The 13,767-nt window shown below is 35.3% G+C and overlaps 1 protein-coding gene across 5 annotated transcripts in view; it reads left to right on the top strand.

Moving 5' to 3' along the window:
* Klhl13 (kelch-like family member 13) overlaps positions 1-13,767 on the top strand; it is a 157,259-nt gene that overhangs the window by 68,849 nt on the left and 74,643 nt on the right. For 2 of the 5 annotated variants that reach the window (NM_001401131.1, XM_087599795.1), the window contains 1 exon segment: positions 8,978-9,043. In NM_001401131.1, coding sequence (NP_001388060.1) covers positions 8,978-9,043 — 66 coding nt within the window. 5 annotated transcript variants of the gene reach the window in all.

The following is a 13,767-nucleotide window of genomic DNA, read 5'->3' as shown; positions in this document are numbered from 1 at the left end:
CAATTTTTATTGTGGTGGTATTTATGTACAATAATGTCTTAGGAGTTTTATTGATATGAAAAGACAACATGAGCGTGGTAATTCTTATAAAGGAAAAATATATCATGGGGGTTGGCTTACAGTTCAGAGGTTTAGTCTGTTGTCATCATAGCAGGGAGCCTGAAGGCAGACATGGTGTCTGAAAGGAGCTAAGAGCTCTTGAATGTAGGCAGCAGGGGACTGAGAGCCACACTAGGCATATGTAGCTTTAAAGCCTGTCCCCATAGTGACACATTTAATTTAACAAAGCCACATCTACTCCAAGGCTACAACTCCTAATAATGTCACATGCAATGGACCGAACATTTAAACACATGAATCTATGGGCTTCCCTATTCAAACTACCACCTATGTCATTTGTTTTTTATTCATTTTTCATCCTACTTATTGCCTCACTCCTAGTCACCCTCTCCCACATTCCTTTCCCCTATTCCCCACTTCCCTTCTCCTCTGAGAAGGTAGAGGCTCCCCTGGGTATCTCTCCACCTTGGCACATCAGGTTTCGGGCCCACAATCCTTCCTCCTATTCTTCTATAAGATCTGAAAAGCTTCATCCACTGTTCGGCTATGGGTGTGTGCATCTGTCTGAGTCAGCTGTTGAGTGCCGCCTCTCAGAGGACAGCCAAGCTAGACTTCTGTCTGCAAGCATAACACAGTATCATTAATAGTGTCAGGGATTGGTGCTCGCCTGAGGGAAGGGTCTTGAGTTGGGCCCTTTATTCTCCCATGTACCATCCCCTTCCTCTGTTTTAAATTTATAGCCTCTTTTTTCTTAAACATGTATGCATGTATGTTTATATGTATGTATGAATATAAACATGTATATCTGTGTAGGTTGTGTGTGCCACAGGATACTTGTAGAGGTCAAAGTGCAGCTTCTGGGAGTCAGTTCTCTTTTCCTACAATGAGGATTTCAGTGATGTAATTCAGGTTATTAGATTGACTGCAGGGCTCTTTACTCACTGAGCCCCAGTTTCTTGATTTCTACTGTTTTTTAAAGCCTCTCTGTAGGGGATTGGGGATTTAGTTCAGTGGTAGAGCGCTTGCCTAGGAAGCGCAAGGCCCTGGGTTCTGTCCCCAGCTCCGAAAAAAAGAACCAAAAAAAAAAAAAAAAAAAAAAAAACCTCTCTGTGCTGCTCACATTCTTGAAATAGCACCTCAGCTAATACTGCCGAGAAGTCATCCTCCTAGTTCAGCTAGCTTTAGTCCCTCGGGCAAAAGCTCTTTGCTACTTTGGAGAGACTTCGTTGAACTAATGTACAGCAGAGTGTGACTAACTGATGGCTCCCTCATCCTAAAGCCATAGTTAATATAATTTCAACAGGCTTCTTGTTAGCTCACATGAACCTGTAATTGGTATAATTTCTGGCAGTACTACAAAGCAAACAGTAGGGGTAGAATGAGGGGAGGATGGAGGGAGAGGGAGTTTGACAACAGAAAGAGAGGTATATTGAAACTGCAAAAGCCTTGTTTCAAACTACTTTTTTCTTAATTTCCCTTCGTGAGTTCTCCTCCTTAAAGTTTTCCTGGGTGTTCTCATGCACAGATTTACTATAAGCAGCAAGTTGTATCATTTTTTTCTAATAGCTACATAGCAGTTCTTAATAAGGTAGTATTATTGTTGGTAGTTATGAGAAATCAAGCTGGATCCAAAAAGAGACTCCTGAAGTTTACAAGCATCAAAACTCAGCCTTGGTTTGTGATTTGTTAATGCTGGGTTCCACCTTTGGCTACTATATTTCATTGTCCAGGACCTTCTTCCTATAACTCTTAGTGTCTGTCTGTATTCCTGGCTTGCTGGCTGTTTTCTGTGGCTCCTGGGCCAGTCTTTCTTCAGGATCAGATTCCTACCAGCCTTTATGCTTTTGATACTTTCAACTACGCTTGGGAGCTAAATTTTTGTGTCCTCAGATTTGAGTCCAATGTTACTAAAACTCAAAGATCATGTTATTAGATTGCAAACAGGTTTTCTTTTTAGTGAAAGTCAGTAGGCCTTCCAGTGGTTTCCTAGAACATAGTAGAGACGGTGGTTAATGATCTATCAGTCATCATAGCTGCTGCAGCTTCTGCCCTCATTCCCCCATTCAATATGTTTATCGAGTTTGCAAACAGACTTTTTCTCTTGGAAAGTCCAGTTGTATTTTATTTCCTTTTTGTATTGTTCATTGTGTTGATACCCTTGATACTTGTTCCCTGCTGATCAGGGTGAAAGGGAGAGGCAAGGAAGATTAAAGATATATTTTTAAACCCAAATAAGTCTCGAATTGGGTGGGCTTTCATAGGTCTTTAATCAAAAATGTATATTTTTCTATTTTGAAAGTAAGGGTCATGGTAGCATTCTCTCTTCCTGTGTTTCAGTTGTATGCTTAATCATGTTTTGTTTGTTAAGGTTTATTCACTGTACATGCTGCTGAGTTTCATAAAGACAGCAGATTCCTTTGGATATGTATATATATATATATATATATATATGTGTGTGTATATATATATATATATATATGCTTTGACTGTTTCTATTCCCCTTAAACTGCTCTGTCTGCTTCTCTCCTCCTCCTCATCATTCTTTTGTTTTGTTTTGTTTTGTTTGTTTTTTAAGAGCTAGCAAAACTCTTTTTTTGTTTTGTTTGAGCCATTGTTAAACCATCTTTCCACTAATATATACACATATATACTAGTTGATGCTTTTTAGAATGCTTAATTAATATATTTATTATATAAATTTTCACTCTGTGGTGTCAACAGTATAATTAAACACCTTGATATCCTTCTCATAGTAGATAAGAAAATGATCAACTGGAACTTTTCCCCTTCTGATAACTGCTTTTACTTAATATGATGTACTAAAGTAACAATTTTAAATTTTGAGTAAGAAAGCATGGGGAATGTAATCCTTACTGAGTGTAATATAAAATGCTCAGCTTATGCCTGACCTCTGTTAGTGAAGTAAACGGTTACCTTCTCATCATTCTGATGTTCCTCTTCATTCCCTGGATCTCCCATTTGTTTGTATAGTTTACTCTTGACTGCCCTCTATACCATTTCTATACCATTTGTGTTACAGGGTATTAGTCATGTGCAGCGGCTTGCTTGATTGAACTTACTGTTTTATATTTTTGCTCCATCTAGTGGAGCATTGATTGTCAGTATTGGATTTCAAAGTATGTTTTTTCATCACTTCTGGTTGAAATAAGAATTTAATAGAATCTAACAATCCACAGAAAAGGCTTCTATCATTTTTAATTATAAGTCTGTAGAAATAACTGGCTTTAGGAGACACAACTTCATTTTTTTCAATGTTCACAGAGGAGGTGGTGACAAACCTGTAAAACACATTATTCTCTAAATTTTAGCCATTTTATGTTTACTTAGAAAATTGACAATGAGCATTGCTTTTATTTCTAGTTAAGCATTTCTCTTTCTCAATAGAGTTCCTTAGTAATTTACTGAGTCACCCACACATCCATCTACTCCACAGTTACTTTTCTATGGTGCTGAGCCTTCTGCCAGTCACAGAGTCTATCATGCAAGCATCAAAAGGAACCATTTTCAGTATGCTGCTTGCTATTATGGTCTTTTATTTCTTTCTTGTGACTCATTTTTGTTTGAGGAGGATAAGACCCCTTTAATGAATCCTTATTTAAACAGTAAAAATTAATTTAGAAAAAACTACCTCTTCTGACATGGTTTTCACCAAATTTAGTCTTTTTATTTGGTTGTTATTTATGATACAATGAATTAGGTATTACAAAAGCATACACATTTTTAACCTCAGTTCTAGAGATTATATAAGTAGTATGGTATATATACATTTATGTGTGCATGTGCGTGTGTGCACGCACACGCGCATTTGTGTGTGTGTGTGTGTGTGTGTGTGTGTGTGTGTGTGTGTGTGTAAGCCCCTAATAAACACTGAATTTGATGTCACAGGCCTGGAATCTTGTTTTCCATTTATCTCAGTAGCTGTTACCAACCTTAATCATTTAACAACTTTATTTTCTCAATGGTAGAATGAGTGGGAACATTAACACCTACACTGCCAACATAAGGACTAGATTAACATGAAATTGTAGCTGAGGTACTTCAAAATTAAGAGGTGTAATAAGACCTTAGAAATTCTGCTAGTTGGGTTTAAACTAATACCTATAACAACTAAAACAGGAAAATCAGGTTGACAAATAGGTGATAGATGGGGATATTTTTATTTATTTATTAATCTAAAAGGTCAGAGCATGTGTTTGGGGGGTTAGTTTATTTTTTGTTTGCTTTTTTTTTCAAGAAGGGATGTATTTACATATATGTGTGAGTGTTTCAACTGAATTCGGTATAGCCTGTATGCATGTGGTTTACCAGTAGAGCCCAGAAGAAAGCGTTGCCCCCTCCCCCCAAAGGTTGAAGTTACTGATAGTTGCAAGCCATTATTTGGGTTCTGGTAACTGAACCTGGTCTTCTGCAAAAGCAGCAAGTACCTTTAACCACTGAGTCATTTCTACTGCCCTGAGTTTTAACCTATTCTAATGAAAGCATAAAATTGTTTTATGAAAAGTTGTTTGCTTTATTTCCTTTCAAGCCTAGAGAAAACTATAGAAGTTATTTTGTTTTCTATGAAACTAAGCATGTGAATGGGTTGGCTTATTTTGTCTCTTTCAATTCATGATGTCATTCAAATACCGTTTTAAAAGTTCTTCTGAAGGAAAATGAAATGATCTTTATGGCCCTCTACCCAGTAGCCCTTCTGAAGATTACTTGAGAAGATGTGGCTCATTTCCAAAGCTGCATGCTCATTTTTCCTCTGTATTTGAATGTTTTGTACAAATTAGTAGAAAGGTAACTGGTGGGGTTTTTTGCTTTCAATAGGATGAAGGATAGGTAGACAGCTTTTATCTTTGAAATCTTAAGTCAGAGAGCATACACTTGCAAGTATTATCTACTTTTTGAAATTATTAGCTGCCTCCTCTTAATTCAATTAAACAAAAAGAACAGTATGATTTTAAAAAGGGTTTTTTTTACTGTTGACATAAATGAAAACATCATTTTTTTGCCTCATTGAATAGATCTTAAGATATTTTGCAGCCATAAACAAGATGAGACAAAGCCAAATACCAACAACAGCTTAAATGCTTACTGAGTATTTGACACTGGCTGTAATAGGATGTGGTTCCATCCTGATATTCACACACCTAAGGACACTGTCTTGCCCTAGATTAATCTCCTGGCAAAACAGTTAACCCTTTAAAAATACCACTTTCTTCTTACTCTTGGGTTTCTCCTTTAATGGGACCATCCTTGAAGATTTTGAACCTAGATAAAAATAATTCACCCTGTTTCCCCATCTCTTTCTGTGGTCCTCCTGAATGCCGCTAGTTTATTGTATGCCTTCAAGGTGATTTCTTTTGCTTTACTGGAAGCAATAGAACGCAGTCACAGTTTTCCCCTACTTAACAGCTGTTTTTAAAGGCTACTTGTACGGCTTTCAGTTCTTGTGTTGGCATCTTGCTCTCATCTGTCCTCTGTAATTTCCGAACTCGATAGACAGTGCAACTAGCAATGGTGCAATGCTCCTGACTAACAGGAGTCCATCTTCCCCACAATTCACATATCATTCTTTGCAGCTTTAAATGTGGTCTAGGGAGTTATTAAAAGTAGTGTGCACTTTGCTATCTGGGAAACTGGGTCTCTTGAGCCCTAATTGTCACCTTGTTAATCATTCTGTTTCATATAATGAACACAGGATCAAAATGAGTTCTTATACATTATATTCTAAACATTAGGAATGGTGGACAGTTTCCTCTGAAGAAAAACGGGATGATAACCATAGAAAAGAGTACAATTTGAAGTAAATCTATAAGTATAGGTTTCATTCACAAAAGGGGGCTGAGAGAAAAAAATTGCATGCCAGGAGGACCTGTGGAGCAAAAGCAAAAAAACAACAAAGAAAACTGGGTATGATGGAGAATGTTAGGCTGCGATTTCTGGGCAGCTCCAGCAGAAAGCTGAAAAAGCCCTGTCAGCCACAGTGTACCGGATCCTTGATGCTGTGCTTTACTGCTGGGTTAATTCTGCTGTTGATCCATTTACTCACTCAACAAATGTTTTCTCGTAACACAAAGGATAAAATGCACGTATTTTTGCTCTCATGCGTTGTCTTCCACTATTTGATCTTTTGCATGCCTTTTGCATATGTCTCTCAACACTATTCCCTTGTCTGCAGCCATGGAGCCACTGCTGACTATACTACGTCAGTATTTAGCCTCAATATTTTCAGGTTTTTTTTTTCTTCTCTGGAATCCTGGTTCGATGCTACCGAAGCTTTTGCACTACGTTTTTGTGCCTGATTCTCTCACTCAGGAGCTTCTTGAGATCAAAAAAATTGTGTCCCATTCACTTTTATATCACTATCGGTAGTAAATACAGCATTTACCACAGCTAATTTCAAAAATAAATGAATGTTGAGTATTTGTTGAATACCTAATTTTTTATCACAGGTAGCTTGATTTAAAAGTGATCTAGAAAAATATGAATGGAGAACAGAAATGGAAAAATGGAGGGAGAACAGTTAGATGTCTCGGTTTTAAAGCAGATTATTTGTTTAGATGACCCATTAGGAGGTAGATTTCTGGAAAATGGGTTTAAGGGGGAAAATGCAGGATTTAATGACTGGCTAGGATTTATTACTGTCTGGCATAGAGAGAGGGAAGTGTGAATGCTAATAAAGATTTAATATCATAGTGAAAATAGCAAGACCGGGATGCTTACAAAACTCCGGTTACTTTTAAGTAAACATGCTTTGCCTGAGTCAGAGCTCCTGGTGCTAGCCTTTGTCTCACACTGCCTCTGCTGTAGGACGAGCATGTTGCTTTAGTTCAGTTTGCTGAAACTAAGCTTTGGATTCATTTGGTTCTCATTTTCATATCTGATCAGGAGTTTAGATCTGAAATATAAATAGTTCAACCACACTGACTGTAATTTCTTATCAAGGCAAGGTATGCAGGACATAGGCTTTTGAATATAAAAGGCTTGTTTCCGTTTCTGGGAGCTACAGCTGAAGTGTTATACCAGGCAGAGGCACTGGGGTGCGCTACTGTGTAGTAGCAGAGCCTAGCTGTGCATCACAGCTCTTAACTTTAAAACTCCAGAGAATTTGATGAGAGAGGGATCCACAAGAACATGACAAATGATGAGAGTTCAAACCTTAAGAGAAAAATGGGCTTATTGGTAAGAGACCTTTCTTTTCCTTTATTTACTACTGTTACTTATTCATTAAAATAGCAAGCCTGTTGTTTTGAGATGTGGCTGTGAAGCGGTATATAAAAATCAATTTTATATGTATTGTAGAATTCAGAAGACATATTGGTAACCATGTAAAAACATAGGGAACGTGTGTAAAGCTTGGTTTCTTCTTACAAAACCTCTAAGGAATTTCTATTTTAGTTCAGACTGTAGAGTGGATTTATTTATATAGTATAAATGTAATGCATGTTGAGAAATATGTATTTTTTAAAAGTTAAAATAAAGAATAGTGACTTGTGTAGAAATACATGATTTCACTTAGCTACCAGAAGGTGGCACAACAGATTGTTCTTACATACACAAAGAAAAGGAATAATATTAATAAGAATATAAAATAACCTATATTTAAAGATATTTTAGTATATTGTAATCACAGGAATAATACAATTGCCATTTACTTGGCAAGGCTTAATAAGAAAATAATGACAAATGTGAATTTAACATACTGTACCTATTTATTATTCAACCATAATATTTATGTATATAGAATTTTTAAAAGTAAGCTTTGAAACAGTATTACCATTAAAGAGATGATGTCTTGAATATATAATTTTCACACAGAAATCAAATTTCTATAACTATCATATTTTGTAGGGTGCCTTTGGGCTTAAAATATATTTGGATAATGTCTTTGTCAAGGTCTTCTCTAAAGATTCTCTTAGACTTTGATGTAGTTCTGACTTTAATAATGCACTGGTGCTTGTGAAATGACCCATAAAAAGATCTGAGCTGGTTTATTTTGAGAAAAATATTAGGCGAGGCTAATGTTTGTTTTGCATAAGGTGAAAGCAACATCAATGCAATAAATGCAAATAAATTATGCATTGTGTTGGAGCGCCTCAAACAAATGCCAGCAAATTGTAATTTTTCGAGGAGAGTTGACTGTCAGAAGCAGATACTGCAGTGTTTCTGTAGTAGTCTCTATTTTTAAAACTGCATCCCCAAGGCAGTTCAAGAGTCTGTCTGTCCAGTGTTGGGAGATTTTATATATTTATCTCCCAAAGGAGCTAGTTCTGTGAGAAAATTTCACAAAAAAATCATCCCACAAATTTTCTATACCGAAGATTGTACATGTATTTCCCATTTTAAAATTAATTACAAGCAGTATGAAAATAACAACAACAAAAGAAATTATCATAAATGAAGCTAGAAGAACATTAGCCATATGTTCTTTGAAACCTTAGAATCTCGGTCATTTGCTTTCAGGTCTTTATGGCAAAGCAGTATATCAGAAAAGAACAATCCGTTAGGCTTAAAAAGCTTTAAGAAAACGACAAAGCATCCCAAAGACTAAGAGGGTATCTACTGAAAAAAAATGTTTCTTTCTATGATAATTTGATCAGCTTGGTCTTGTAGATCAGCTGCAAATCAATGTTTTACTTAATGCCAATCTGCGCTTTATGGTTTCTGAAACATTAAGAAAGCTTCTAAAATACAAATGCAATCTTATGATTTTTTCTGTTACATTTCGTAAAACTACTTTATATAGCATTATATTGTTCTGTGTGGCCTTAAATGTTCAGAATTTTAAACATATGACATACTAAATTACATTAAATATTTTCAGGGTATGTATTGAAAAATTTGAACCAAATACAATACAGCCACAATTAACCAGATTTTTTTTTTTTTTTTTTGCACTACACTTTAGGAGACGGAGGCAATTGTCTTTAAAACAAGCCGATTTCAAGGATATATTCAAAAAAGCAGCTGCAGGGTATGTCCAAGGGTCTACATTTTCCTGTACCTGTTTTTTTCTGATGAGAATTTATTTTCATAAAAGACCCTGAGGTATTTGAAGACATTCAGTTGTCAAATAAACTTCCATTAATGCCTAGGGTCTGTGTTGATTGAGAAATGTGCTAATAATATTTGCAGCGTTGTTTTGGCTTTGTACTTCTCATTGTATATTCACAAACCTAAGTTCATTTGGCTTTCATATCATTGCTGTGAGATAAACAAGGACAGTAGCATTTTTCCCTCTAATTTACAGAAGAGAAAAATAGCACTCGGAGTCATTCAGCTAATTAGTGTCAGAGTTGCATCCAGACCGCAGGTCTCTTGTTCTGTCCTCTTTTGCTAATGAATGAAGTTGATAATAAGTTTTTAACTTTTAAATCTGTATTGCATAATCAGTCTAATTTGTACTATATTTCTTTCCTTATTTCTGTACATCTCACTTTTTTTCCCACTGTGAATCTGTCTTGTCTGCTTCTGTCAGATGGACATCTTGCTTTCAGACACTCCCTGATTGGAAAGGATCTTGAGTTTGGGAGGTCAAGATAAGGGCTGTGGATACTGGTTTGACAGTTGGTGGTGAGCAGCCAATGCTTATGTGCTAAGGGAGGCCAGTGACTGAGAGAGACAACTATTACTGTAGCTTGGGTATCTTGGCAGGGCTTCATTACCTGAGTTTAAGGCAGTCTTTCACGAAGCCTGGTAGACCTGGTGTGATAATGAGTCTGAGTAATTGTTTAAAATGCAGAGTATGCGTCCCCACCCCCAGACTTTGACATTTTATTCACCCCAGGTGATTCTTCCACACACTAATGTTTGAGAGCATTTGCCTTAAAGGTATAAGAGTTTTCTGTGCCTCACAATTGACTCTTGAAGAGCCAGAGAAAGAACATCTTTCTCTCAGCAGAATCTATGCTTTATGTCAAAGCATATCAACTAAGACAGTTGGGACAAGGGGCAGGCAAGGGTGAGGCATGAAAGCCACCCTTCGTGCACATTTCTGTGTCTGGATTTGAAGCACATCACAATGGGTTTTAATGCATTTTGAAGACTGTGAGGTATTTTAGAAAGGCTTGTGTCTGTTTTAAACTTGAAGAAGGTAAAAGGCAAAGAAAAAGATGTCACTAACAGATAAAAATACATTTTGGTATTTCACTAGCTTTATTCTGCCAGATTTCTTTTATTTGAAAATATTTTTAAAGAATGTCTAAAACATTAAGCTGTCAAAAGTGCTGCATGGTGAAAGCTTTACAACATCACTATATTTCTTCCCATTTTGGGTGTGTCTGATCAGACATGGGGCCAGGTCACATGTGCTTTTCTGTGTATATCTAACACTTAGCAAAGTTGTCAGGGCTTACTTAGACAACTCATTTGTCATGCAGAGTCTCTCAAGGGAGTTTTGACAAAATAGAGGAAATTTTTTGGTTTTGATATTTGTAATATATAAGAAGTTTATATGGCACTATTGATGGTGTCTAGTATGTTAAAGAGGCCATGGTAAGAAGATGCTTTTATTTGACAGGAATGCGTGATGTTTATTTAATAAACAAATTTGCCAATGTCTTTTGTTGATTATCTATAGGAGCAGTTTAAGCTCAGTCTAGCTTCTTCTTCGGGCGTTGTTGTTTACAAGTTTTGTGATACTTTATAAATCTGAATCATGATAATTTGTAATTCTGAAAACCTCTAAGCATAAATAATTTTGCTTTATGCTTTAATATTTACAGTTTTATAAGAACAAATTGTTCAGACCCTTTAATAGAATACTGGTAAAAATGTCCAGCAATATTTCTGATTTAGATTAAGACCAAGAAGAAATGTTGTAATTCTTTACATATATATATATATATATATATATATATATATATATATAGAGAGAGAGAGAGAGAGAGAGAGAGAAGTGTACTTCATTAAAGTTTTGCAGGACTTATGAATACTGGAAGAAATAACTGATTAACACAGATACTTGATTTTGAAGACATGAAGTAGTAGTTCTGAATGTATTAGCAGCTGAAGACAGTCTTAGAAATACAAGTAGAAAACTCAAGTTTAGATTACCTTTAGCTTAAATGTATGGTCAACCTATAGGTTTCATTCTATTTTTATTCAAAATTGCATTTAGTGACTAACAGAACATGAGATAAAGAACAAGAAATGACTTATGCAGTTCAGACAAAACACTATGCATATGTCATATTTCAGTGCATTTTAGGTATCCTATACTTATTTTGGAGCTCTCAAAATCACCAAATAACACTAAATTTAAAAAATGAGAAGTCTCTAGAAACAGTCACAGAAAGTACAGGTATTTACTAAGTTAGTCTTTAGGGTGTTTCCATAGAAGACAAATAATGGGAACCGACCCTTTAACATACCTGTTGGGCTACATGTTAGAGCAATGGGTCAAGAGGTTCAAGTTGAAGATGGAGTTGTTTTAAAGACCTTTTCTTTATGCCATTGAATCTATTATTATTATTATTATTATTATTATTATTATCATTATTATTATTAGATACCTGGTCTTGTTACTCTGTATCCCAGCTAGCCTCAATCTTCCTGCTTCAAGATGTAGGACTAGAGGCATATGCCACTCATATCCAAATGAACTTTTAATTTTTTGATTGTAGTAGTGTTTTCAGTTGCTTTGGGGTGTTTCTGTCTATTTGTTTATTTGATCGGTGTTTTTTAAGACTGGGTTTCTCTGTGTAGTACTGTCCACCCTGGAACTTACTCAATATTAGAGATGTGCCTGCCTCTGCTTCCTAAGTGCTAGGACTAAAGGCACTTGCTGCCACCCCCGACTGATAGTAGTGGTTTTATTGTAGACAAGTGTAAGAAATTTAAAGTGTTAATGAGCAAGTCTAGAAAATAGTAAAAGAAAATCACAACATTTCATATAACAATTTCATCTAGTATTGTATAATTTCAATAAATCTTTAAGATTAATTTTTCATGAATATTGTTTCTGGGACCCCCCCCCAATGTTGTAGGTTTATAAACAGGAGGAGGAAGAGATGAAGTTATCAGGTAAACCTCCAGGCTCAGCTTTAGCCAAAGAAAGGTTTTCATGACAATATAATAATAGATCTTTGTATTTATTTTTGAAAATATTAAAGTTTTATCAATTAAACTTGGAATATTGAAGCAAATGTACTATTTGAAAGGCCTTTTTATTAATGACAAGATATTTCTAAAAATATAGGAAGTCTTGATTTTCTTTAATTGGCATGCTTTTTGTATGGTATGAACTGTTCTTATTATTGAAAAATTTCAATCATCATAAATAAAAACAAATTACTTACTTTTACTAAAACAACATAAAGATTTACAAATATAAAGATTGCCATATTTTTTCATTCATATTTGTTAGTTTTGTGTCTATATAAAATTATCAAAATGAAAGCAAATTTCCTGAAATATTAATCATGTATTTTTATTTAAAATGGCCATATCCTTAGTTGTTCATTCAAATTTGCTATACATTTTTATTTTCATTATATCAGGCTCTGATGTGTATCAAACCCATAGCTTCAAGCATGCCTGGTTATTTTTAATGAGCCACACCCCATCCTGTCCACATTTTCAAATTTTTTTATTTGGATAGGTTTGGAAAATCCAATACATTTAAGGCAAGGGAGCATATTCTAGAGGATATTACGTTATAGTGTCTAAGAGTGGGAGGAGAGGCTGACTACCAGGACATATCTTCCAGAGCACACCTCAGTGACCTCCTTTCTTACTTCTTACTTTTACCTCCTCCCACAATAAATGTCATCATCTGTGACTCAAGCCTTCAGCCCTTGAACCTGTAGCAACATTTCCACATTTCTGTCTATCTGTTGATATATATTTATATTTTTAAATAGATCAATAGAGACATATAGATAGATGATAGGTATTTTGATATTAAGGATTTTATAGCCTAAAATTATCAAACTAATAAATATTCCTTTTATACCTAAACTCTACTTGTAGGCCTAGCAAATGTAGCAATACTATTTCAAACACCTTTCTTCACTAGGATATTCTGAATGAGTCAATCATGAGCTAACATATTTTCCATTCATTTCACACAATTTAATATGTACTGAGTGCCTCCCAATATGACAGAAATGGTGTTGAGGTAGGAAGTTATCCAAATTAGAGAATTCTTGATTATTCTTGAAGGACGGACAGTAATATGCGGTTTCTAACTGATGTAACATGTTTGTGGTACAAAGTTTACTAACATCATGGCATCTTACTAGGGCACCAAGGAAATTATCCCTCTAAGATGATGACAACCCATCACTTTATATTGCTGTTTGTAATTAATTTTAAAACTATAGTACAAATATTATTTATTTAAATGGCATATATTAAAAATCATTAATTTCTGCTACTACATCCCTAGTAAATACAGGCACTCTAGGGTGGGGGAGATACATTTCTGAACAGATGGGAATATTCTGATACTGAAGCATAGAAAACAAGAAAAGATATAAAAAATATAGATACCACCAGAACGTAGATAGCAGAGTTGGAAGAACTTTTGAACTTATCATTTGACATTTATCTTTTTTTAGCTTTAACAAGACAATGAGTATAGTAAGTTTGGTCAGAATCAGTATAGTAAGTGTAGTCAGAATCTGCAGGTCCTTTGGTTCCTCAACTACTGGGCTTTTTTGTTCATTGCTTAATATAATCCCTGGGCATCTTCAT

This window comes from Rattus norvegicus, chromosome X (genome assembly GCF_021556685.1).
Source record: "Rattus norvegicus strain SHRSP/BbbUtx chromosome X, alternate assembly SHRSP_T2T, whole genome shotgun sequence".
Taxonomy (NCBI): Eukaryota; Metazoa; Chordata; class Mammalia; order Rodentia; family Muridae; genus Rattus; species Rattus norvegicus.
This window is presented reverse-complemented; position numbering and strand designations above follow the sequence as displayed.